The sequence below is a fragment of the Ixodes scapularis genome, unplaced genomic scaffold (assembly GCF_016920785.2).
Source record: "Ixodes scapularis isolate PalLabHiFi unplaced genomic scaffold, ASM1692078v2 PGA_scaffold10__122_contigs__length_95168666, whole genome shotgun sequence".
Lineage (NCBI taxonomy): Eukaryota > Metazoa > Arthropoda > Arachnida > Ixodida > Ixodidae > Ixodes > Ixodes scapularis.
In genome coordinates, this window is record NW_024609836.1 from 368046 (window position 1) to 394243 (window position 26198).

At 46.4% G+C, this 26198-nt stretch overlaps 1 protein-coding gene across 1 annotated transcript; it reads left to right on the forward strand.

Moving 5' to 3' along the window:
- Window positions 1-18004: 18004 nt before the first annotated feature.
- On the forward strand, window positions 18005-25306 carry LOC120849968. Its single transcript, XM_040505288.2, has 8 exons — window positions 18005-18016; window positions 18146-18409; window positions 21584-21755; window positions 23173-23253; window positions 23328-23589; window positions 23680-23801; window positions 23878-24091; window positions 25209-25306. Exons 1-7 carry the CDS (start codon window positions 18005-18007, stop codon window positions 23925-23927), a joined length of 963 nt encoding a protein of 320 aa, XP_040361222.1. The 3' UTR covers window positions 23928-24091; window positions 25209-25306.
- The last annotated feature ends 892 nt before the right edge of the window (window positions 25307-26198 follow it).

Genomic DNA, 26198 nt, shown 5'->3' on the forward strand with positions numbered 1-26198 from the left:
CAGATCAAAAAATATGTTTTACGCACCGGTACGAACCCGAGTAAAGAAGTACAGACGAAAACTTTCTGCAACCCCACAGAGAGATCTGATTAGGCGCACGCCTTGCCAACAAAGCGCTTCCTAGCTGTTGTAAAGGCAGCCGACAACAACCGTTACGACAGGTTCCAGCTGTGAAACGAAAACGTCTTGCAGAAAGTTTTTGCTAGCCAAATGTCGAACCCGCTCAGATCAAAAAATATGTTTTACGCACCGTTACGAACCCGAGTAAACAAGTACAGACGGAAACTTTCTGCAACCCCACAGAGAGATCTGATTAGGCGCACGCCTTGCCAGCAAAGCGCTTCCTAGCTGTTGTTTAGGCAGCCGACAACAACCGTTACGACAGGTTCCAGCTGTGAAACGAAAACGTCTTGCAGAAAGTTTTTGCCATCCAAATGTCGAACCCTCACAGATAAAAAAATATGTTTTACGCACCGGTACGAACCCGAGTAAAGAAGTACAGACGAAAACTTTCTGCAACCCCACAGAGAGGTCTGATTAGGCGCACGCCTTGCCAGCCATGCGCTTCCTAGCTGTTGTAAAGGCAGCCAACAACAACCGTTACGACAGGTTCCAGCTGTGAAACGAAAACGTCTTGCAGAAAGTTTTTGCCATCCAAATGTCGAACCCTCACAGATAAAAAAATATGTTTTACGCACCGGTACGAACCCGAGTAAACAAGTACAGACGAAAACTTTCTGCAACCCCACAGAGAGATCTGATTAGGCGCACGCCTTGCCAGCCATGCGCTTCCTAGCTGTTGTAAAGGCAGCCAACAACAACCGTTACGACAGGTTCCAGCTGTGAAACGAAAACGTCTTGCAGAAAGTTTTTGCCATCCAAATGTCGAACCCTCACAGATAAAAAAATATGTTTTACGCACCGGTACGAACCCGAGTAAAGAAGTACAGACGAAAACTTTCTGCAACCCCACAGAGAGATCTGATTAGGCGCACGCCTCGCCAGCAAAGCGCTTCCTAGCTGTTGTAAAGGCAGCCGACAACAACCGTTACGACAGGTTCCAGCTGTGAAACGAAAACGTCTTGCAGAAAGTTTTTGCCATCCAAATGTCGAACCCTCACAGATAAAAAAATATGTTTTACGCACCGGTACGAACCCGAGTAAAGAAGTACAGACGAAAAGTTTCTGCAACCCCACAGAGAGATCTGATTAGGCGCACGCCTTGCCAGCCATGCGCTTCCTAGCTGTTGTAAAGGCAGCCAACAACAACCGTTACGACAGGTTCCAGCTGTGAAACGAGAACGTCTTGCAGAAAGTTTTTGCCATCCAAATGTCGAACCCTCACAGATAATAAAATATGTTTTACGCACCGGTACGAACCCGAGTAAAGAAGTACAGACGAAAACTTTCTGCAACCCCACAGAGAGATCTGATTAGGCGCACGCCTTGCCAGCCATGCGCTTCCTAGCTGTTGTAAAGGCAGCCAACAAAAATCGTTACGACAGGTTCCAGCTGTGAAACGAAAACGTCTTGCAGAAAGTTTTTGCCAGCGAAATGTCGAACCCGCTCAGATCAAAAAATATGTTTTACGCACCGGTACGAACCCGAGTAAAGAAGTACAGACGAAAACTTTCTGCAACCCCACAGAGAGATCTGATTAGGCGTACGCCTTGCCAGCCATGCGCTTCCTAGCTGTTGTAAAGGCAGCCAACAACAACCGTTACGACAGGTTCCAGCTGTGAAACGAAAACGTCTTGCAGAAAGTTTTTGCCAGCCAAATGTCGAACCCGCTCAGATCAAAAAATATGTTTTACGCACCGGTACGAACCCGAGTAAACAAGTACAGACGGAAACTTTCTGCAACCCCACAGAGAGATCTGATTAGGCGCACGCCTTGAAAGCAAAGCGCTTCCTAGCTGTTGTAAAAGCAGCCGACAACAACCGTTACGACAGGTTCCAGCTGTGAAACGAAAACGTCTTGCAGATAGTTTTTGCCATCCAAATGTCGAACCCTCACAGATAAAAAAATATGTTTTACGAACCGGTACGAACCCGAGTAAACAAGTACAGACGAAAACTTTCTGCAACCCCACAGAGAGATCTGATTAGGCGCACGCCTTGCCTGCAAAGCGCTTCCTAGCTGTTGTAAAGGCAGCCGACAACAACCGTTACGACAGGTTCCAGCTGTGAAACGAAAACGTATTGCAGAAAGTTTTTGCCAGCCAAATGTCGAACCCGCTCAGATCAAAAAATATGTTTTACGCACCGGTACGAACCCGAGAAAAGAAGTACAGACGAAAACTTTCTGCAACCCCACAGAGAGATCTGATTAGGCGCACGCCTTGCCAGCCATGCGCTTCCTAGCTGTTGTAAAGGCAGCCGACAACAACCGTTACGAGAGGTTCCAGCTGTGAAACGAAAACGTCTTGCAGAAAGTTTTTGCCATCCAAATGTCGAACCCTCACAGATAAAAGAATATGTTTTACGCACCGGTACGAACCCGAGTAAAGAAGTACAGACGAAAACTTTCTGCAACCCCACAGAGAGATCTGATTAGGCGCACGCCTTGCCAGCCATGCGCTTCCTAGCTGTTGTAAAGGCAGCCAACAACAACCGTTACGACAGGTTCCAGCTGTGAAACGAAAACGTCTTGCAGAAAGTTTTTGCCATCCAAATGTCGAACCCTCACAGATAAAAAAATATGTTTTACGCACCGGTACGAACCCGAGTAAAGAAGTACAGACGAAAACTTTCTGCAACCCCACAGAGAGATCTGATTAGGCGCACGCCTTGCCAGCCATGCGATTCCTGGCTGTTGTAAAGGCAGCCAACAACAACCGGTACGACAGGTTCCAGCTGTGAAACGAAAACGTCTTGCAGAAAGTTTTTGCCTTCCCAATGTCGAACCCTCACAGATAAAAAAATATGTTTTACGCACCGGTACGAACCCGAGTAAAGAAGTACAGACGAAAACTTTCTGCAACCCCACAGAGAGATCTGATTAGGCGCACGCCTTGCCAGCCATGCGATTCCTGGCTGTTGTAAAGGCAGCCAACAACAACCGGTACGACAGGTTCCAGCTGTGAAACGAAAACGTCTTGCAGAAAGTTTTTGCCATCCAAATGTCGAACCCTCACAGATAAAAGAATATGTTTTACGCACCGGTACGAACCCGAGTAAAGAAGTACAGACGAAAACTTTCTGCAACCCCACAGAGAGATCTGATTATTCGCACGCCTTGCCAGCCATGCGCTTCCTAGCTGTTGTAAAGGGAACCAACAACAACCGTTACGACAGGTTTCAGCTGTGAAACGAAAACGTCTTGCAGAAAGCTTTTGCCAGCCAAATGCCGAACCCGCTCAGATCAAAAAATATGTTTTACGCACCGGTACGAACCCGAGTAAAGAAGTACCAACGAAAATTTTCTGCAACCCCACAGAGAGATCTGATTAGGCGCACGCCTTGCCAGCCATGCGCTTCCTAGCTGTTGTAAAGGGAGCCAACAACAACCGTTACGACAGGTTCCAGCTGTGAAACGAAAACGTCTTGCAGAAAGCATTTGCCAGCCAAATGTCGAACCCGCTAAGATAAAAAAAATTGTTTTACGTGCCGGTAGGAACCCGAGAAAAGAAGTACAAGCGAAAATTTTGTGCAACCACACAGAGAGATCTGATTAGGCGCACGCCTTGGCAGAAAAGCGCTTCCAGCTCGCTTGTACTTTTGCATTTAATTGCATTATAATTGCTTTCTAGTTGTTGTAAAGACAGCCGACAACAACCATTAGGACAGGTTCCAGCTGTGAAACGAAAACGTCTTGCAGAAAGTTTTTTCCAGCCAAATGTCGAACCCGCTAAGATAAAAAAATTTGTTTTTCGCACCGGTAGGAACCCGAGAAAAGAAGTACAAGCGAAAATTTTGTGCAACCACACAGAGAGATCTGATTAGGCGCACGCCTTGGCAGCAAAGCGCTTCCAGCTCGCTTGTATCTTTGCATTTAATTGCATTATAATTGCTTCCTAGTTGTTGTAAAGACAGCCGACAACAACCATTAAGACAGGTTCCAGCTGTGAAACGAAAACGTCTTGCAGAAAGTTTTTGCCATCCAAATGTCGAACCCTCACAGTTCAAAAAATAATGTTTGACGCACCGGTACGAACCCGAGAAAAGAAGTACAGACGAAAACTTTCTGCAACCCCACAGAGAGATCTGATTAGGCGCACGCCTCTCCAGCAAAGCGCTTCCTAGCTGTTGTAAAGACAGCCGACAACAACCATTAAGACAGGTTCCAGCTGTGAAACGAAAACGTCTTGCAGAAAGTTTTTGCCATCCAAATGTCGAACCCGCTCAGATCAAAAAATAATGTTTTGCGCGCCGGTAGGAACCCGAGAAAAGAAGTACAAGCGAAAATTTTGTGCAACCACACAGAGAGATCTGATTAGGCGCAGGCCTTGGCAGCAAAGCGCTTCCAGCTCGCTTGTACCTTTGCATTTAATTGCATTATAATTGCTTCCTAGTTGTTGTAAAGACAGCCGACAACAACCATTAAGACAGGTTCCAGCTGTGAAACGAAAACGTCTTGCAGAAAGTTTTTGCCAGCCAAATGTCGAACCCGCTAAGATCAAAAAATTTGTTTTTCTGACCGGTAGGAACCCGAAAAAAGAAGTACAAGCGAAAATGTTGTGCAACCACACAGAGTGATCTGATTAGGCGCACGTCTTGGCAGCAAAGCGCTTCCGGCTCGCTTGTATCTTTGCATTTAATTGCATTATAATTGCTTCCTAGTTGTTGTAAAGACAGCCGACAACAACCATTAAGACAGGTTCCAGCTGTGAAACGAAAACGTCTTGCAGAAAGTTTTTGCCAGCCAAAAGTCGAACCCTCACAGATAAAAAAATAATAATGACGCACCGGTACGAACCCGAGAAAAGAAGTACAGACGAAAACTTTCTGCAACTCCACAGAGAGATCTGATTAGACGCACGCCTCTCCAGCAAAGCGCTTCCTAGCTGTTGTAAAGACAGCCGACAAGAACCATTACGACAGGTTCCAGCTGTGGAACGAAAACGTCTTGCAGAAAGTTTTTGCCATCCAAATGTCGAACCCTCACAGATCAAAAAATAATGTTTGACGCACCGGTACGAACCCGAGAAAAGAAGTACAGACGAAAACTTTCTGCAACCCCACAGAGAGATCTGATTAGGCGCACGCCTTGCCAGCAAAGCGCTTCCTAGCTGTTGTAAAGACAGCCGACAACAACCATTACGACAGGTTCCAGCTGTGGAACGAAAACGTCTTGCAGAAAGTTTTGGCCAGCCAAATGTCGAACCCTCACAGATCAAAAAATAATGTTTTACGCACCTGTAGGAACCCGAGAAAAGAAGTACAAACGAAAAGTTTGTGCAACCACACGGAGGGATCTGATGTGGCACACGCCTTGACAGCAAAGCGCTTCCGAGCAGTTGTAAAGACAGCGAATGACAACCTTAATGACAGGTTCCAGCTGTGTAACGAAAACGTCTTGTAGAAAGTTTTTGCCAGCCAAATGTTGAAGCCGCACAGATCAAAAAATTTGTTTTACGCACCGGTAGGAACCCGAGAAAAGAAGTACAAACGAGAACTTTGTGCAACCCCACGGAGGGATCTGATGTGGCACACGCCTTGACAGCAAAGCGCTTCCGAGCAGTTGTAAAGACGGCGAATGACAACCTTAACGACAGGTTCCAGCTGTGTAACGAAATCGTCTTGCAGAAAGTTTTTTCCGAGCCAAATGTTGAAGCCGCACAGATAAAAAAATTTGTTTTACGCACCTGTTGGAACCCGAGAAAAGAAGTACAAACGAAAACTTTGTCCAACCCCACGGAGGGATCTGATGTGGCACACGCCTTGACAGCAAAGCGCTTCCGAGCAGTTGTAAAGACAGCGAATGACAACCTTAATGACAGGTTCCAGCTGTGTAACTAAAACGTCTTGTAGAAAGTTTTTGCCAGCCAAATGTTGAAGCCGCACAGATCAAAAAATTTGTTTTACGCACCGGTAGGAACCCGAGAAAAGAAGTACAAACGAGAACTTTGTGCAACCCCACGGAGGGATCTGATGTGGCACACGCCTTGACAGCAAAGCGCTTCCGAGCAGTTGTAAAGGCAGCGAATGACAACCTTAATGACAGGTTCCAGCTGTGAAACGAAAACGTCTTGCAGAAAGTTTTTGCCAGCCAAATGTTGAAGCCGCACAGATCAAAAAATGTGTTTTACGCACCGGTAGGAACCCGAGAAAAGAAGTTCAAACGAAAAGTTTGTGCAACCCCACGGAGGGATCTGATGTGGCACACGCCTTGACAGCAAAGCGCTTCCGAGCAGTTGTAAAGGCAGCGAATGACAACCTTAATGACAGGTTCCAGCTGTGAAACGAAAACGTCTTGCAGAAAGTTTTTGCCAGCCAAATGTTGAAGCCGCACAGATCAAAAAATTTGTTTTACGCACCTGTAGGAACCCGAGAAAAGAAGTACAAACGAAAAGTTTGTGCAACCCCACGGAGGGATCTGATGTGGCACACGCCTTGACAGCAAAGCGCTTCCGAGCAGTTGTAAAGACAGCGAATGACAACCTTAATGACAGGTTCCAGCTGTGTAACGAAAACGTCTTGTAGAAAGTTTTTGCCAGCCAAATGTTGAAGCCGCACAGATCAAAAAATTTGTTTTACGCACCGGTAGGAACCCGAGAAAAGAAGTACAAACGAAAAGTTTGTGCAACCCCACGGAGGGATCTGATGTGGCACACGCCTTGACAGCAAAGCGCTTCCGAGCAGTTGTAAAGGCAGCGAATGACAACCTTAATGACAGGTTCCAGCTGTGAAACGAAAACGTCTTGCAGAAAGTTTTTGCCAGCCAAATGTTGAAGCCGCACAGATAAAAAAATTTGTTTTACGCACCTGTTGGAACCCGAGAAAAGAAGTACAAACGAAAACTTTGTGCAACCCCACGGAGGGATCTGATGTGGCACACGCCTTGACAGCAAAGCGCTTCCGAGCAGTTGTAAAGGCAGCGAATGACAACCTTAATGACAGGTTCCAGCTGTGAAACGAAAACGTCTTGCAGAAAGTTTTTGCCAGCCAAATGTTGAAGCCGCACAGATCAAAAAATTTGTTTTACGCACCGGTAGGAACCCGAGAAAAGAAGTACAAACGAAAAGTTTGTGCAACCCCACGGAGGGATCTGATGTGGCACACGCCTTGACAGCAAAGCGCTTCCGAGCAGTTGTAAAGACAGCGAATGACAACCTTAATGACAGGTTCCATCTGTGAAAAGAAAACGTCTTGTAGAAAGTTTTTTCCGAGCCAAATGTTGAAGCCGCACAGATAAAAAAATTTGTTTTACGCACCGGTAGGAACCCGAGAAAAGAAGTACAAACGAAAAGTTTGTGCAACCCCATGGAGGGATCTGATGTGGCACACGCCTTGACAGCAAAGCGCTTCCGAGCAGTTGTAAAGACAGCGAATGACAACCTTAATGACAGGTTCCAGCTGTGAAAAGAAAACGTCTTGTAGAAAGTTTTTTCCGAGCCAAATGTTGAAGCCGCACAGATAAAAAATTTGTTTTACGCACCGGTTGGAACCCTAGAAAAGAAGTACAAACGAAAAGTTTGTGCAACCCCACGGAGGGATCTGATGTGGCACACGCCTTGACAGCAAAGCGCTTCCGAGCAGTTGTAAAGACAGCGAATGACAACCTTAATGACAGGTTCCAGCTGTGAAAAGAAAACGTCTTGTAGAAAGTTTTTTTCCGAGCCAAAAGTTGAAGCCGCACAGATAAAAAAAATTTGTTTTACGCCCCGGTAGGAACCCGAGAAAAGAAGTACAAACGAAAAGTTTGTGCAACCCCACGGAGGGATCTGATGTGGCACACGCCTTGACAGCAAAGCGCTTCCGAGCAGTTGTAAAGACAGCGAATGACAACCTTAATGACAGGTTCCAGCTGTGTAACGAAAACGTCTTGCAGAAAGTTTTTGCCAGCCAAATGTTGAAGCCGCACAGATCAAAAAATTTGTTTTACGCACCGGTAGGAACCCGAGAAAAGAAGTACAAACGAGAACTTTGTGCAACCCCACGGAGGGATCTGATGTGGCACACGCCTTGACAGCAAAGCGCTTCCGAGCAGTTGTAAAGACAGCGAATGACAACCTTAATGACAGGTTCCAGCTGTGTAACGAAAACGTCTTGTAGAAAGTTTTTGCCAGCCAAATGTTGAAGCCGCACCGATCAAAAAATTTGTTTTACGCACCTGTAGGAACCCGAGAAAAGAAGTACAAACGAAAAGTTTGTGCAACCCCACGGAGGGACCTGATGTGGCACACGCCTTGACAGCAAAGCGCTTCCGAGCAGTTGTAAAGGCAGCGAATGACAACCTTAATGACAGGATCCAGCTGTGAAACGAAAACGTCTTGCAGAAAGTTTTTGCCAGCCAAATGTTGAAGCCGCACAGATCAAAAAATTTGTTTTACGCACCGGTAGGAACCCGAGAAAAGAAGTACAAACGAAAAGTTTGTGCAACCCCACGGAGGGATCTGATGTGGCACACGCCTTGACAGCAAAGCGCTTCCGAGCAGTTGTAAAGGCAGCGAATGACAACCTTAATGACAGGTTCCAGCTGTGAAACGAAAACGTCTTGCAGAAAGTTTTTGCCAGCCAAATGTTGAAGCCGCACAGATCAAAAAATTTGTTTTACGCACCTGTAGGAACCCGAGAAAAGAAGTACAAACGAAAAGTTTGTGCAACCCCACGGAGGGATCTGATGTGGCACACGCCTTGACAGCAAAGCGCTTCCGAGCAGTTGTAAAGGCAGCGAATGACAACCTTAATGACAGGTTCCAGCTGTGAAACGAAAACGTCTTGCAGAAAGTTTTTGCCAGCCAAATGTTGAAGCCGCACAGATAAAAAAATTTGTTTTACGCACCTGTTGGAACCCGAGAAAAGAAGTACAAACGAAAACTTTGTGCAACCCCACGGAGGGATCTGATGTGGCACACGCCTTGACAGCAAAGCGCTTCCGAGCAGTTGTAAAGGCAGCGAATGACAACCTTAATGACAGGTTCCAGCTGTGAAACGAAAACGTCTTGCAGAACGTTTTTGCCAGCCAAATGTTGAAGCCGCACAGATCAAAAAATTTGTTTTACGCACCTGTTGGAACCCGAGAAAAGAAGTACAAACGAAAACTTTGTGCACCCCCACGGAGGGATCTGATGTGGCACACGCCTTGACAGCAAAGCGCTTCCGAGCAGTTGTAAAGGCAGCGAATGACAACCTTAATGACAGGTTCCAGCTGTGAAACGAAAACGTCTTGCAGAAAGTTTTTGCCAGCCAAATGTTGAAGCCGCACAGATAAAAAAATTTGTTTTACGCACCTGTTGGAACCCGAGAAAAGAAGTACAAACGAAAACTTTGTGCAACCCCACGGAGGGATCTGATGTGGCACACGCCTTGACAGCAAAGCGCTTCCGAGCAGTTGTAAAGACAGCGAATGACAACCTTAATGACAGGTTCCAGCTGTGAAAAGAAAACGTCTTGTAGAAAGTTTTTTCCGAGCCAAATGTTGAAGCCGCACAGATAAAAAAATTTGTTTTACGCACCGGTAGGAACCCGAGAAAAGAAGTACAAACGAAAAGTTTGTGCAACCCCACGGAGGGATCTGATGTGGCACACGCCTTGACAGCAAAGCGCTTCCGAGCAGTTGTAAAGACAGCGAATGACAACCTTAATGACAGGTTCCAGCTGTGAAAAGAAAACGTCTTGTAGAAAGTTTTTTCCGAGCCAAATGTTGAAGCCGCACAGATAAAAAATTTGTTTTACGCACCGGTTGGAACCCGAGAAAAGAAGTACAAACGAAAAGTTTGTGCAACCCCACGGAGGGATCTGATGTGGCACACGCCTTGACAGCAAAGCGCTTCCGAGCAGTTGTAAAGACAGCGAATGACAACCTTCATGACATGTTCCAGCTGTGAAAAGAAAACGTCTTGTAGAAAGTTTTTTTCCGAGCCAAAAGTTGAAGCCGCACAGATAAAAAAATTTGTTTTACGCACCGGTAGGAACCCGAGAAAAGAAGTACAAACGAAAAGTTTGTGCAACCCCACGGAGGGATCTGATGTGGCACACGCCTTGACAGCAAAGCGCTTCCGAGCAGTTGTAAAGACAGCGAATGACAACCTTAATGACAGGTTCCAGCTGTGTAACGAAAACGTCTTGCAGAAAGTTTTTGCCAGCCAAATGCTGAAGCCGCACAGATCAAAAAATTTGTTTTACGCACCGGTAGGAACCCGAGAAAAGAAGTACAAACGAGAACTTTGTGCAACCCCACGGAGGGATCTGATGTGGCACACGCCTTGACAGCAAAGCGCTTTTGAGCAGTTGTAAAGACAGCGAATGACAACCTTAATGACAGGTTCCAGCTGTGAAAAGAAAACGTCTTGTAAAAAGTTTTTTCCGAACCAAATGTTGAAGCCGCACAGATAAAAAAATTTATTTTACGCACCGGTAGGAACCCGAGAAAAGAAGTACAAACGAAAACTTTGTGCAACCCCACGGAGGGATATGATGTGGCACACGCCTTGACAGCAAAGCGCTTCCGAGCAGTTGTAAAGACAGCGAATGACAACCTTAATGACAGGTTCCAGCTGTGTAACGAAAACGTCTTGCAGAAAGTTTTTTCCGAACCAAATGTTGAAGCCGCACAGATCAAAAAATTTGTTTTACGCACCTGTTGGAACCCGAGAAAAGAAGTACAAACGAAAACTTTGTGCAACCCCACGGAGGGATCTGATGTGGCACACGCCTTGACAGCAAAGCGCTTCCGAGCAGTTAGAAAGACAGCGAATGACAACCTTAATGACAGGTTCCAGCTGTGTAACGAAAACGTCTTGTAGAAAGTTTTTGCCAGCCAAATGTTGAAGCCGCAGAGATCAAAAAATTTGTTTTACGCACCGGTAGGAACCCGAGAAAAGAAGTACAAACGAAAACTTTGTGCAATCCCACGGAGGGATCTGATGTGGCACACGCCTTGACAGCAAAGCGCTTTTGAGCAGTTGTAAAGACAGCGAATGACAACCTTAATGACAGGTTCCAGCTGTGAAAAGAAAACGTCTTGTAGAAAGTTTTTTCCGAACCAAATGTTGAAGCCGCACAGATAAAAAAATTTGTTTTACGCACCGGTAGGAACCCGAGAAAAGAAGTACAAACGAAAACTTTGTGCAACCCCACGGAGGGATATGATGTGGCACACGCCTTGACAGCAAAGCGCTTCCGAGCAGTTGTAAAGACAGCGAATGACAACCTTAATGACAGGTTCCAGCTGTGTAACGAAAACGTCTTGCAGAAAGTTTTTTCCGAACCAAATGTTGAAGCCGCACAGATCAAAAAATTTGTTTTACGCACCTGTTGGAACCCGAGAAAAGAAGTACAAACGAAAACTTTGTGCAACCCCACGGAGGGATCTGATGTGGCACACGCCTTGACAGCAAAGCGCTTCCGAGCAGTTAGAAAGACAGCGAATGACAACCTTAATGACAGGTTCCAGCTGTGTAACGAAAACGTCTTGTAGAAAGTTTTTGCCAGCCAAATGTTGAAGCCGCAGAGATCAAAAAATTTGTTTTACGCACCGGTAGGAACCCGAGAAAAGAAGTACAAACGAAAACTTTGTGCAATCCCACGGAGGGATCTGATGTGGCACACGCCTTGACAGCAAAGCGCTTTTGAGCAGTTGTAAAGACAGCGAATGACAACCTTAATGACAGGTTCCAGCTGTGAAAAGAAAACGTCTTGTAGAAAGTTTTTTCCGAACCAAATGTTGAAGCCGCACAGATAAAAAAATTTGTTTTACGCACCGGTAGGAACCCGAGAAAAGAAGTACAAACGAAAACTTTGTGCAACCCCACGGAGGGATATGATGTGGCACACGCCTTGAGAGCAAAGCGCTTCCGAGCAGTTGTAAAGACAGCGAATGACAACCTTAATGACAGGTTCCAGCTGTGAAAAGAAAACGTCCTTTAGAAAGTTTTTTCCGAACCAAATGTTGAAGCCGCACAGATCAAAAAATTTGTTTTACGCAGCGGTAGGAACCCGAGAAAAGAAGTACAAACGAAAAGTTTGTGCAACCCCACGGAGGGATCTGATGTGGCACACGCCTTGACAGCAAAGTTCTTCCGAGCAGTTGTAAAGACAGCGAATGACAACCTTAATGACAGGTTCCAGCTGTGTAACTAAAACGTCTTCCAGAAAGTTTTTGCCAGCCAAATGTTGAAGGCACACAGATCAAAAAATTTGTTTTACGCACCAATAGGAACCCGAGAAAAGAAGTACAAGCGAAAAGTTTGTGCAACCCCACGGTGGGATCTGATGTGGCACACGCCTTGACAGCAAAGTTCTTCCGAGCAGTTGTAAAGACAGCGACTGACAACCTTAATGACAGGTTCCAGCTGTGTAACTAAAACGTCTTGCAGAAAGTTTTTGCCAGCCAAATGTTGAAGCCGCACAGATCAAAAAATTTGTTTTACGCACCGGTAGGAACCCGAGAAAAGAAGTACAAACGAAAACTTTGTGCAACCCCGCGGAGGGATCTGATGTGCACACGCCTTGACAGCAAAGCGCTTCCGAGCAGTTGTAAAGACAGCGAATGACATCCTTAATGACAGGTTCCAGCTGTGAAACGAAAACGTCTTGCAGAAAGTTTTTTCCGAGCCAAATGTTTAAGCCGCACAGATCAAAAAATTTGTTTTACGCACCGGTAGGAACCCGAGAAAAGAAGTACAAACGAAAACTTTGTGCAACCCCACGGAGGGATCTGATGTGGCACACGCCTTGACAGCAAAGCGCTTCCGAGCAGTTGTAAAGAGAGCGAATGACAACCTTAATGACAGGTTCCAGCTGTGAAAAGAAAACGTCTTGTAGAAAGTTTTTTCCGAACCAAATGTTGAAGCCGCACAGATCAAAAAATTTGTTTTACGCACCGGTAGGAACCCGAGAAAAGAAGTACAAACGAAAAGTTTGTGCAACCCCACGGAGGGATCTGATGTGGCACACGCCTTGACAGCAAAGCGCTTCCGAGCAGTTGTAAAGACGGCGAATGACAACCTTAATGACAGGTTGCAGCTGTGAAAAGAAAACGTCTTGTAGAAAGTTTTTTCCGAGCCAAATGTTGAAGCCGCACAGATCAAAAAATTTGTTTTACGCACCAGTAGGAACCCGAGAAAAGAAGTACAAACGAAAAGTTTGTGCAACCCCACGGAGGGATCTGATGTGGCACACGCCTTGACAGCAAAGCGCTTCCGAGCAGTTGTAAAGACAGCGAATGACAACCTTAATGACAGGTTCCAGCTGTGTAACTAAAACGTCTTGCAGAAAGTTTTTGCCAGCCAAATGTTGAAGGCGCACAGATCAAAAAATTTGTTTTACGCACCAATAGGAACCCGAGAAAAGAAGTACAAACGAAAAGTTTGTGCAACCCCACGGACGGATCTGATGTGGCACACGCTTTGACAGCAAAGCGCTTCCGAGCAGTTGTAAAGACAGCCAATTAATGACAACCTTAATGACAGGTTCCAGCTGTGAAACTAAAACGTCTTGTAGAAAGTTTTTCCGAGCCAAATGTTGACGCCGCACAGATCGAAAAATTTGTTTTACGCACCGGTAGGAACCCGAGAAAAGAAGTAACAAACGAAAACTTGGTGCAACCACACGGAGGGATCTGATGTGGCACACGCCTTGACAGCAAATCGCTTCTTAGCAGTTGTAAAGACTGCCGATGACAACCTTAATGAGAGGTTCCAGCTGTGAAACGAAAACGTCTTGCAGAAAGTTTTTGCCAGCCAAATGTTTAAGCCGCACAGATCAAAAAAATTTGTTTTACGCACCGGTAGGAACCCAAGAAAAGAAGTACAAACGAAAACTTTGTGCAACCCCAAAGAGAGATCTAAAGTGGCACATGCCTTGACAGTATAGCGCTTCAGAGGAGTTGTAAAGACATCCGATGACAACTTTAATGAGAGGTTCCAGCTGTGAAAAGAAAATGTCTTGCGGATAGTTTTTGGCAGCCAAATGGAACCTGCATAGATAAAAAAAATTGTTTTACGTACCGGTAGGAACCCGAGAAATGAAGTTACAAACGAAAACTTTGTGCAACCCCACAGAGAGATCTTATGTGGCGCACGCCTTGACAGCAAAGCGCTTCCGAGCAGTTGTAAAGACATCCGATGATAACCTTTATGACAGGTTCCAGCTGTGAAACGAAAACGTCTTGCAGAAAGTTTTTCCAGCCAAATGTTTAAGCCGCACAGGTCAAAAAATTTGTTTTACGCACTGGTAGGAACCCAAGAAAAGAAGTACAAACGAAAACTTTGTGCAACCCCAAAGAGAGATCTAAAGTGGCACATGCCTTGACAGTATAGCGCTTCAGAGGAGTTGTAAAGACAGCCGATGACAACTTTAATGACAGGTTCCAGCTGTGAAACGAAAACGTCTTGCAGAAAGTTTTTGGCAGCCAAATGTCGAATGCGCATAGATAAAAAAATTTGTTTTACGCACCTGTAGGAACCCGAGAAAAGAAGTAGAAACGAAAACTTTGTGCAACCCCGCAGAGAGATCTAAAGCAGCGCACGCCTTGCCAGCAAAGTGCTTCCTAGCAGTTGTAAGGAAAGCCGACGACAACCATTATGACAGGTTCCATCTGTGAATCTGTCATAATGGTTATCACGTGCCTGGACACCGGTGAGTACTCCGGCTTAAAAGCGCTTCTTGGCAGCTAGTGCTGATGCATACGAGGGGCGTTCAAAACGTATGGAACCTGAATTTGTTCTGCGGAAATCAATGAAGTATGGAAAGCGTTGTTCGCAGAAAATGTGAGGCCATGAGCAATGAGTACCGCAGGAGTAGTTGCTTCGCGCTGCCGATCTCGTGTTTCTACACAAGTTGTTTTGATCACACAAATTGTTATGTTCAAGATGAAATCCGTGCAGATTGAGAGGCTCGTGTTAGCTCTGGACCAGAGTGGACAGGTATAGTTTCAAAAGGTGGCTTCCGAGTCTGAAATTTGGAATTGAAGGCTAAATTTCTTCGCGGTATGTTAGGGCGGTTCGGCTAATCATGATCAACCTTGAATTTTGCTTTTCACCGCCAAAGGATTAAATGAACCTGATAGGGAGTAGAGTCGGTTATATCTTTAAAAGTAAGATAAGGTCCACAAATGGAATATACTTCCATGATCGGCGGACTGTTTTTTGTGGCTGGTAGCAGCCATTCCCCTGATTGGCAACATTGGCCAAGTTCTCCTCTTTTAAAGAGGCCTTTTTGTCGGCTTAATCTCACTAATCTCATCATATTCGAAATGTCTCGAGCAGACAATGGAGGAAATGGAAGCTTTTGAATTATCCCTGTTTATTAGCCGGATTCACTTCTTTCAGAGATTGGCGTCGGTAATACCGCTGACGTTTGGCCGACCCTGGGATGCAATTCTCAGCCCTCCTAAGCATGTTTCGCGGGACAAAAGCAGGGGAAGTTGGGGATGCCACTAATCGGCTCGGCGCCTCGGGTCCCCGAAACGCGGACCTTCTTAAAGGTGCCGGCTAAAAGGAGGTATACAATGTCGACGCTCGTCCGTCCAGCGATCGGGGAAATCCAGGGGGAACTTTGTGACCCTGCCATGACGAGGGAGAGGGCATTGTGCGTTCATTGTCGTCTACGGCGACGCCACTAATCGGACCGGCGCCTCGGGTTCCCGAAGTGCGGACCTTTCTGAAGTGGCTGCTGAAAGGAGGTAGAGAGGGCCGACGACCGTCCAGTGTTCGGCTAAAGGCATCTGGAACCGGGTGGGTGACCTTGCCATGCCGAGGGAGAGGACATTGTGCGTTACTTGGGCGGAATTTGGGAAAGTGACATCGAAACACGATTGGTAAAATGACAAGGGAGAGGGCATTGTGCGTTTCTTGGGCGGAGTTGGGAAAGTTAAATCGAAACACGATTGGTGAAGTGACGGCGGAGAGGGGAGAGTGATTGTTTGAACCTGCCATGGTTTGTCTCATGAGGAGACAAAAATGGGAGACGAAGCAGAATGGGGAAAGCTCGACTGTAACTGGAGAGTGTCGAACGACGAGATTCCGTGCTGTGCACGCACCATGCTGTAAACTATTTGTAATTACCTGTAAATACATTTCCTACTTCAACTTTGAACGTCGTCTCCTTGATCCTTCAGTCAGCATCGCCGAGCTACGTGGAAAGAAGCTGGCCTTCCTCCATAGTAGAGAAGCAACGAACTTTACTGCGTCCTTCAGGAATTTTTACAGCGGGATGCTGTCAATCGTACAAGCACGCACTGCACCCAAAAGCAAAGCACATTTCTAGTGCCTTCGATTGAGGAGGGCACTCGGGACAAAATTGCTCGCTCTTTTAATTCGGGAAGTTCCCAGCGCGACCAAAAAGAGCGATACCGAGACAATGAACGCCACTTCAGCGAGGCCGGCATTAGAGATGCCGAGATGTTGCTTACTTCAAACCACTTCTGGACTGTGCCGGGGTGGAGCTTAGCGCAAAATGTCAACCTCCTCTCCCTCCTTTTTGCCCCCTTTCACGTGCACAGTAAACCAAATTTGGCTAACTTGCTCACCGTATTCGAAACTCGAAAGCAGTTCATGGCTGTTAAAGTGCTGACACATCATGTGTTCTTTAACTGCAGGCTGCCACGCTGATGCCCTGCCTTTGACATCTGGCCAGTTGCCGACCCCGTGCCTGGACACTGGTGAGTACTCCGGCTTATTCTGTACTCAAAAGCAGTCCATGGCTGCTAGAGCTGATGCCTAACCTTAGTAATAAGCTAATCAGTCAGATATCTGAGATCGTATCTGACTCCCTGCTCTTCTGTCTGCAACAAAAGTTTCTCAACTTAAACCAGATTGAAGACCTGCAAAGGAGACTAACTTCAGCTTAGAGGCAGTGGAACGAAACACCTCTCCACAGTGAAATCCTCACAGCTGGACTGCAGAACTACCCTGGTGACGAATCCAGCGCCTGAAAAAAACTACCATGAAAAGTACCGCATGGAGTACCGACACTCTCTAGAAAGCCCTTAAAGGGGCACTGACACCCCAAAGGTCGTATCTTTTTTTATTGTCTAAAACGATGCAAGTTGCAGTCATACCATCGCAAAAAAAAAATTTTCCCGCGCATGCGCGCATGCCTTTTTATTTTTGGTGTTTGATTCTCCCGCCTCTCACCTCCTCGCTTCTTTTGATTCGTGACGTCAAGAATCATGAAATTTAGAAGCTTTGTAGGCAACATCTCTATAACATTTAATAACGGCAATCGTAAAACATGTTTTTTAACGCAATTGCAAACGCACTACGGCCCTTCTTTTTGAAATACCAAAAATCGGAGTCCGTGGTGGTGCCGTCTCTTGGATTTGTATCCTCCCACGGAAAACAGGTGACACCGCTCAAAACCGGTCCGCCGTCGCTTGCTCCTTTCCTCCTCGCTTTGGGTCGCCATGGCAACAGCAGGGAGTCGTGAAAGAAAGTGGACTCTCAGGACTCCGCAATATTTGACGTCAACGCACCGACGCGGATCGCGCGGGAACTTTGAATTCGGCATTTGGAAATTGTTTTTTGACTTCACAAATACTGAATTCCCAAATTTCGAATTTTGAGGATAATGTTCCCGCATTGTTTCCAATCGTTTCGGATAATAAAAAAAAAATATATTTTGATGTGTCAGTGCCCCTTTAGAGGGATACTGAACCGATATCTGAAGTTTTCAATATAAGCCACGGACGAGGTGCCCCGGACGTTACTATACCTAAAAATCAATACCATACCAAGGGATCGGACTATTATATTTCTTTGATTGAAAAGCCGCGATGGGGCAATCCGTCGGCCGAAAGCCGCCGGTACGATTGACGCCACCGCGGAGGAGCCCGAGCGGAACTGACGTCACAGACCTCTCGCTCCTTGGCAGCCTGGCTTGTCCCGCTGCAGTCCTAATGGAGAACCGCGTCGAGTGATCGAGGGATCGAAGAAACTCGATCCATTCGGATCGAGTTTCTTTGATAATTATGCCGCGGTACTGCGCTGCACGAGACTGCTCCAACAGCGTATGTTGCAGCAGCAGGCCTACGCACAAGTTTCCGAGTGAGCCCACATTGCGCAAGCTGTGGATTCGCGCGGCCCGTCCTTCCCAGCCAACATGGAAGCCCACCAAAGGCGATTGTCTTTGCATGGAACACTTCGAAGACGAGGACTACAAGACGAGCCCAAAGTTACTGCAGAGTCTGGGCTTGCCTGTAAAACAGGCCTATTTGAAGCCTGGCATGGTGCCATCGCTCTTCACACGAAAATGCAAGCGAGAGCGGCACAGCGGTGCTGTGGAAAAACGGCGACGCAAAGAGGTGAGCGCAGCTACCAAAATATTTTTCTGCTTCTTTCCCAGTGGAAAGCACGAATGCGAGTGGTCGTGGAATTAGCGTAGTACATAGCGCGAAACTGCTAGCGCGAGCAAGCGAACGCTGATTTTTTTGCTTTTGTTTTGCTGTCACGTAAAGTGGGAAGTGCTCATTTGCGGCACTCACCTGAGCTGTAAAGTATCGTGCCTACTAACTCGCCTTTGAGGTCGAATGCGGAAAAACGCCGAGATTGTGTTCTCGCTAACAGCGTCGCGCAGGGTAAGTGTGTACAACATTCGTGTTCGCTCTCGTGCCCTTATCCGTACGTAAGGTGGCCGCCAATCGCAGGTACTCCACTGTCGGTACCGTGTACATGGCGAGACTGCAGCTATACTCTGTTCCACCTTATGATGTACCGCAGGAAAGGCTAAAATCGCGAGCTCCTTGCTTTAGGGCACATCTCGGCGGCGCAAGCTCTCGTGCAAGAAGGGCAGCTGCCTACGCTGTGAGCTCGCGCTTCTAGCCTTCGTTGCGGTACAACATAAGGTGAAACGGAGTATAGTAGCTGCGGCGATGGCACTCGGTACGCGGGCTCATGTGGTAGAAACTTGCTTTGAAGCTACGAGCTTGCGCCGGCACCTTTGGCTCAATTGTGAAGGCTGGTATTTATCGGTATTACTACTGATAAATGCCAGCTAATTTTAATTTGAGAAATTTGGCATAAACAAATAAATATCGAATATTGGTTTGGGCTCTCTGAAAATGGCACGTAGGACCGAGTTGAACCGTTCCTGGGAGAATGTGGTTAATTGATGATCTACATACTTCCTTTTGGTTTGCAGCTGGTATGTTCCGAGCTTGAGCAGGATGTGCAAACTCCGCGGCATCTTGAGCATGTGCTATTCCTCATTGTGGCGAATAAGGAGATGCTGCTGAATTTCGGAATAGGATATCCACAGTATGAGTGCCACGCCATTTAGAAAAGTGTGAGTGTATACATCATTCTGTTTTGGAAAACTCGTTTCCCTCACTGGTCCTCTCTTCCTGATGAGGTGGTCAAGCTGCCGTCGCTTCATCTGTTCAGTGTTAACCTGGAAGGCCGTTTCTCTCAATTGCGGAAAATAAATGAAAAAGAGTGCTGTAGTTTTTTTTAATGAGAACCTTGTTATGTACATATGCGTGTACTATAACCTAAACCTGCAATTAATGTTTCCGCCCCTCGTTTATATTTCTGATCACTATGACGATATCTTAGTTATACAGTCAAACCTCATTATATCGAACACGGATATATAGATTTATTGCTTATATCGAATCGTTGTCGAACTGTCATACGAATTACATGCATTTTAAATTTTTTATAACAGACTCAGTCGGTTAAAAAATTAATATATCGAACTCCGCAGCGCCGGAAAGCGTGCGCTCCGGAGACAGGCGGCAGGCTTTCCGGCACAACATCAAAGGATACGGCGGGCTTTCCCGCAACACATTGGAGGATAGCGGTTGCGCAGCAGGCGTTTGCGACTTTTACAAGCGCATGCCTGCGTAAAGTTTTATGCCTATGATGCCGGGAGCGCCATCCAGACTTAGCCACTCAGCGGCATACAGGCTCAGTCGCTCAGTCAGCTCAATCAGCTCAATCGTATTGCCAGCATGCTTCGCCAGTATCGCTATTTTCATGCGCTGTGCATAGATCCCGCAGTTTTGTTCCTCCGGGTTCATTCCTCCGAAGTTGCGTCAACCGCATATGGCGCACTGATGGCAACAGACGTAAAGAAACGTACGCCGCTGACGTTTGCGACGAAGCTTGAAATCATCTGCCACGTCGAAAACGGAGAAAAGAAGTCCAGCGTTGCCGAAGCGTACAACATACCGCGAAGAAATTTGAGCATGCTGCTGAAGACAAACAGTGACATCAAATCGAAGGCTGAACAAAGCAAGCACTCCGGCGTACACCGTGTTCGGACACCGGTTTTCGAAAAGGTGGAAAGATTACTTTACGAGTGGTTCATGGACACAAAGGCTCGGAACATTCCGATATCGGGGCCGATGCTTCAACAGAAAGCAAAAGACTTTGCGTTCATCCACCAAGCACAAAACTTGGCCGACTTGGGGTGAAACTGTGGCTGCTTTGATGCTTTTACGCCGCTACTGAAGCGCAATTCCAACGGTAGTGGTAAGGTGCTTGTGGACTTGGAGACCATGGAGCGGGTCATAGTAAGGCATGCGGTCTACTCCAAGAAGCAATCTACGCTGCGGCAGTTTTCTTCGCCGAAATAAATAGTTAACCTTAAAGCTTCACGTGAGTAGTCGTTCTTGCCGCAAGCTTGATAGTGATTGAATCGCGATGCACTTTGACGCGTTTTTGGTGTGATTTTGTATATAGAATTTTGGTTATATTGAATTATTTGGCGGTTCTCGCACTGTTGGATATAACGAGGTTCGACTGTAGACCAACAGGCGGCCCTGATGTCACGCAGCTGCGGTGGCGCTGTTAACGGCACTGTGCAGGCGCAGACACTTGAATTGGGTTTCTGCGCAGTCCCTGGTGTGGGTGAATGCAGGCTTGTTGGGAAACAGTGTGTCGGTCTATAAGATCTTGTTTCCTCTATGTTCTTCCCATGCATTGAATACATGCTCGCAATAATGCTTCAAGACGACAAGTGCCGAGAAGGCCTAAAAACCTGGTGGTGTAGGAAATTAAATTGCAGCAAAAATTGATTCTTGTGCCAAAAATAGATGCTGCTAAATGTGTGCCAATTTATAACAAAAATAAACACTGTGGCATCTTTTGCTGAGTTACTTTGTTTTAATCTCGTGGAATATGGTGTTTATTTATAAAGTTCACTGGGAGCACCAGCTGGCCATTTATGACAGTTGCACCCCAATCATGAGGCTATTATAAGTGCTTGTTCAATTTCTCGGCTCGAGGCCACTAATTAACTTTGGTCGTCATTAGACCGTTCCATCTTAGTGTTCATGATTGTGCACTTGACGGTGCAATTTGCTTACCAGTTCAAGTAAAGTCCAGATGAGGAGGGTACACAGAGTGACATGAGCCTAACAAAGATAAGGGCTCGGGCCAGTCACCCTCATTTGAGCCAAACCTGGGTGTTAGCAGCATATTGACAGTGCATGTTTGTTTTGCGTGTTGTAAGTTTTTATGCCTATTATTTATAGATAATTGACGAATTAATGAAGGCACCGGCACAAGCAACGGCCACACTCATCGCTGAAGAGGTCAGCACATCGTCAACCCCTTCTGCTGACGACACAGAGCAAGGTCCTGACTCTGGACATGAACCAATGCACGATGCAAGTGCTGGCATCGAAAAACCTTTTTCGAGCTCAGGTATGTGCGCCGATTGAAACCACTCAGCTTACATCTTTTAGTAGTTAATTCTGCCAAATTAGGGTAATCTATAGTCTACAGTGAAACTCGTTTAGAACGAACCCACATACAGCGAATTATTGTCGATATCGAACTCACGAAAAATTTAAATCAAAATGTATGTGAAAAGTACTTTTTGTAACGGACAACAGACTGACTATATCGAACTTTTTCCCCCTGGGAAGGCTTCCAAAAACGCGCAAACGATCGTCTTTCAGCCAATGCCTTCGCCCGAAAAAGTGAAGGAAAGAAAAAAAATTCCAAAAGCTCGAGCTGCAAACAAAAATAAGCGAAGAAAAGCGATTCCGAAGGGCACAGAAAAAAAAAAGAAATCTTTTAAGTGCGAAGCGGTTGCTTACGAAGAAAAGCAATTAAAAAACGTAGGTAAGCTAAAAAAAAAAAAAAAAACCTTTCTAGCGCGTTGTTACAAGGCGGAAGCGAAGAGACGAGAAAGAAAAAGAAGTTCTCGCCTCCTCTCCCTTCGCGCCTTGTTTCACCTAAAGTCACTTTAGTTTGACCTAGGGGGCCTTTATGTCCCGCCGAAGAGAACTTGAAGGAACTCTAGTTTGACCCTCCTCACCTTGCGCATTCACTTGGGGCTTGACACACCACGCCCCAAGAAGCAATAAGCCTATCGCATTTCAGATTCCATAGCATTGTCACATGCCGTTGAAAGCGTCAACCACAGGCAAAGCTCTCTCTCTCCCCCTCCCTCCTTTCTTCTCGTTAATTTAGTCGTTGTTTGTTGTCGTCTTTCTTGTCCCCAATGCACTTTCTGTTCACTGTACGGGCCAGCTAGTTCGCGCCCGAAATGACGACGAAGCAGCGGCAGGCTCTGCCACTTTCCGACTAGGTCGACATCATCAGTTGTGTGGAGCACGGCGAAAAGAAATCAGACGTTGCCGCTGCCTACAAGATCCCCAGAAGTATGCTGAGTACAATTCTTAAAAACAAGTCTGCCATCCGAGACAAGGCCCGTGAACGGCTAAATGCGGACAGCAGGCGCATCCGCAAGCCGGCGTACGGCAAGGTGGAAAAAGCGCTGTACCAATGGTTTTTGGACATTTGTGCGCGGAACCTGCTGGTCTCCGGACCAATGTTGCAAAGCAAGGCAAGAGATTTTGCACCCCTCCTGAACGTTGAGGGCTTCACCGCTGGATCTGGGTGGCTGCAGCGATTTAAAGATCCATATTTAATCGCCGGGAAAGTCGTAGCTCGGTTTTGTAAGTGGGTTTTGCTATATCGAACTACTTGCTATATCGAACTGATCGTAGTGTTTCCTGCTGTTCGTTATAAACGGGTTTCACTGTATTGCTGACTGCATGAGCCAAGGGTGATTTTGTTTTGAAACACACTTTATTTCCTCTGCTATGAACAGCCCCCTCCATCAGTAATGCCAAACAGGCTCCTGACCTTCGGACCGCTGCTACGCAGACCTCGGGCATCTACAGAAATCAATGTACGTATCTGCAAAAAGAAATTTCTCAGAAGGCAGCATTGTTTAGATCGTTGTAACACGTTATGATGGCACAGGCATACAAGTCACCATGAAGACTTCATCACGACAGTCCCAAACAAGTCCTGTCCTCGTGACACCACAATGCTCCTCACCAAATCATGTCCCCCAGGCTCCATTGGATTGGATGTTGCCTGAAGGGCTGACGCTGTCGCCACAGCCGCCAGAGCCCAGACAACCAGCTCTACCACCAGACCCACCACAGCTGCCAACAATAGACAATGAGCTCCCCTCTGACGCTAGCTTTCTCATGATGATGTCCGGCACCGGCTTTCTGAGGTTGGTATCAGTCGGATATATGTCATCTTTAGTAAAGAGTATGAGGGGGTGTGTAAGAGGTTGCTTCTTTTTTTATTTTTTTTATTTCAGGGATGCACAACAGAACACCGCATGTGACAGCGCACTCAGTCAGCATGAGAGCAGCAAAAGCATCGACTACGTCTCGGAACGAAAGTTTATTGTTTTCGAGTCTTGTTTGGACGAGCTACTGGGTAATTGACCTGAGTACACAGCACTGTGCCGCATCACAGAGAAGAAGCTCAAAGGGACGTGTCTCCGGGTGCACAGAATGTGCAACAATGGCCACCAACACACCTGGACCAGCCAACCACCAGTGAATAGGAGGGCCCTAGGCAATGTGCTCCTAGCTGCAGCAACACTCTTCTCTGGGAGCATCGTCAAAAAAGTGCTGAGGCTCCTCCGCCAGATGGGCGTGCCCTGTTTCTCGTACGAGACATACTTCAAGATTCAGGGTGCCTTCCTTCTACCAGCAATCAGACAGGTATGGCACGTTTCAAGCTTTTCCGTACCTGTGAAAGGGGTTTATTTTAGGTGCCAATATTTCAGGCTCAGCACTCTTATGGGATCCTGAATGGTGCAGTACATCCTTTGAAGCACCATATGTTTCTGTCTACAAGTCACACACTCCTATAAACGGCTGTTTTTACAAAAAGGTTGATATATACATGTTTGCAAGTACGGCCCCAGGGTGCCACCATCTTGCCGAGCTGGGGTATGCTTGGGCGTGGCCATAGTCTGGTTACGACACCTTAGTGAGGCATCATAATCCAATTTGGCGTACCCAAGTGCACCCCAACTGAGCAAGGTGGCAGCGCCCCGAGGCCGCGGACTTGCAAACGTCTATAGGTGGCACATCTTTATACGGACCGCAAGGCAAAACTGCATCGATGAGCTGTCATATGTATATTGTAATATAAGCACAAGTAAGAGTTAGCTTCAATGTTCTTGCGAACTACCGTGGGAAAGGTGTTCTGATGTGGCCGGCTGGAAGCTTTGCTGGAAGCCGGCATATTGCCAAGGTTCCGATTGTAAGGAAAAGCCACAGTACCCGAAGGCTACATCTAATGGATCTAGGTCTGTGCGATGCAATACAAACTACGGGCTCTGCCGATTTCCCTTTGTTGTAACTGTTGATACGGCCTTGCACAGCTATGGTTTATACTTGTTAAAAAAAGTAAGTCGCACCTTTGTGTAAGATGCACTGAGAGAAATTTGAGGAAAGAAACAATTTACATGCCGGAAAATATCGTAAATAGGGAGAGTTGAGATGTGTCCTCTGCTCCTATTTTGACCACACTCCGAGGGTGGAAAGGTACCAACTGTGTGTGCAAAGTAATACAGGGCACATACTTCGAAGACTCGCCGCATTCCATGTGGGGAAACCGTCGCCTCCTTGGTTTCTGAACGGGGAGGCAATGTTTTCAGTTCTTATTCTCCTGCTTTGTGACTGACTGCACCTACTGGAGAAGTGGGCAGCGTAAAGGACAGATTTTGATGTGGGGAATAAGTAAAAGAAGCAACAATAGATGTTCCCCAGTTCGATTGTAAAGATTAATTGGCCAGTACTCTATTTTTATACCGAGTGGCATTTCTTCAAGGTCGCTCTTGAGAAGGCAGCTCCTCGGCAGCCAAACTGTGCTTGTTGAATGCTACGAGGGGAACAAGACCTGAACAGGCAGGGGTCTATGCGACCTAAGTAAGTCCAACACTATGCTGCTTGAGTTTCAATGCGGAAAGTGTCAAAAGCTATTCATCAACTTTCCCATGCATGGATAATAGAAAAAACAAAGTGTTTTGCCAATCTACCTAAATGTGCATATGTGCCTTCAGTATTTATACCCACGACATGGAGCATTTCATCCCCTCATTTTGAATATAAAGACAAATTACAATTTGTCAATGCTTTGATCGCATTAGCTGGGATTGAAACTTAAATGCTCAACTTCAATGGGAGTTCACATAAACGAAAGAAGCTTGCAGTATACTTATAGGTGAAATGAAAAACATGTCCAGGATTTATGTTTGTTTAGAAAAGTCTTTGCAAATAGACTTCCAGGTGAGGAACAGGAAACAAAACGAGCTCTTTGAGCAAGCAAGTGGACGAGAACTGGTCCTCGCTGGTGATGGGCGGTCAGACTCCCCCGGGCACTCAGCGAAATATGGAACGTACACCGTTGTTGACGTGTCAACGAACAAGGTTCTCCATGTGGAAACAGTGCAGGTAAATTCCCCTGCTATAAATGTTCTGATGCTTCTGTTCCACTGAAATGAAACCTTTCTGTAATTAAGTGAAAATGAATGGCGAAAACAACATTTTTCAGACATGCATTGTCTCATTCAACAGGTCTAGTTGACTTTGTTCTGGATACTTCATGTTTGGTGTGATAATGCAATGTTCTATTTGTCGCTTCAGTCCAACGAAACCAAGGGCAGCTGGGCAATGGAGCTCAAGGGCCTGAAAAGAACTCTAGTGGTTTGTGAAGCCAATGGATTGACTGTGGGAGGAATCATCACTGATCGCCACTCCATGATCAAGTCATTCCTTGCCAAGTGGTACCCCCAGATTCGGCACATGTTCGACTGCCGGC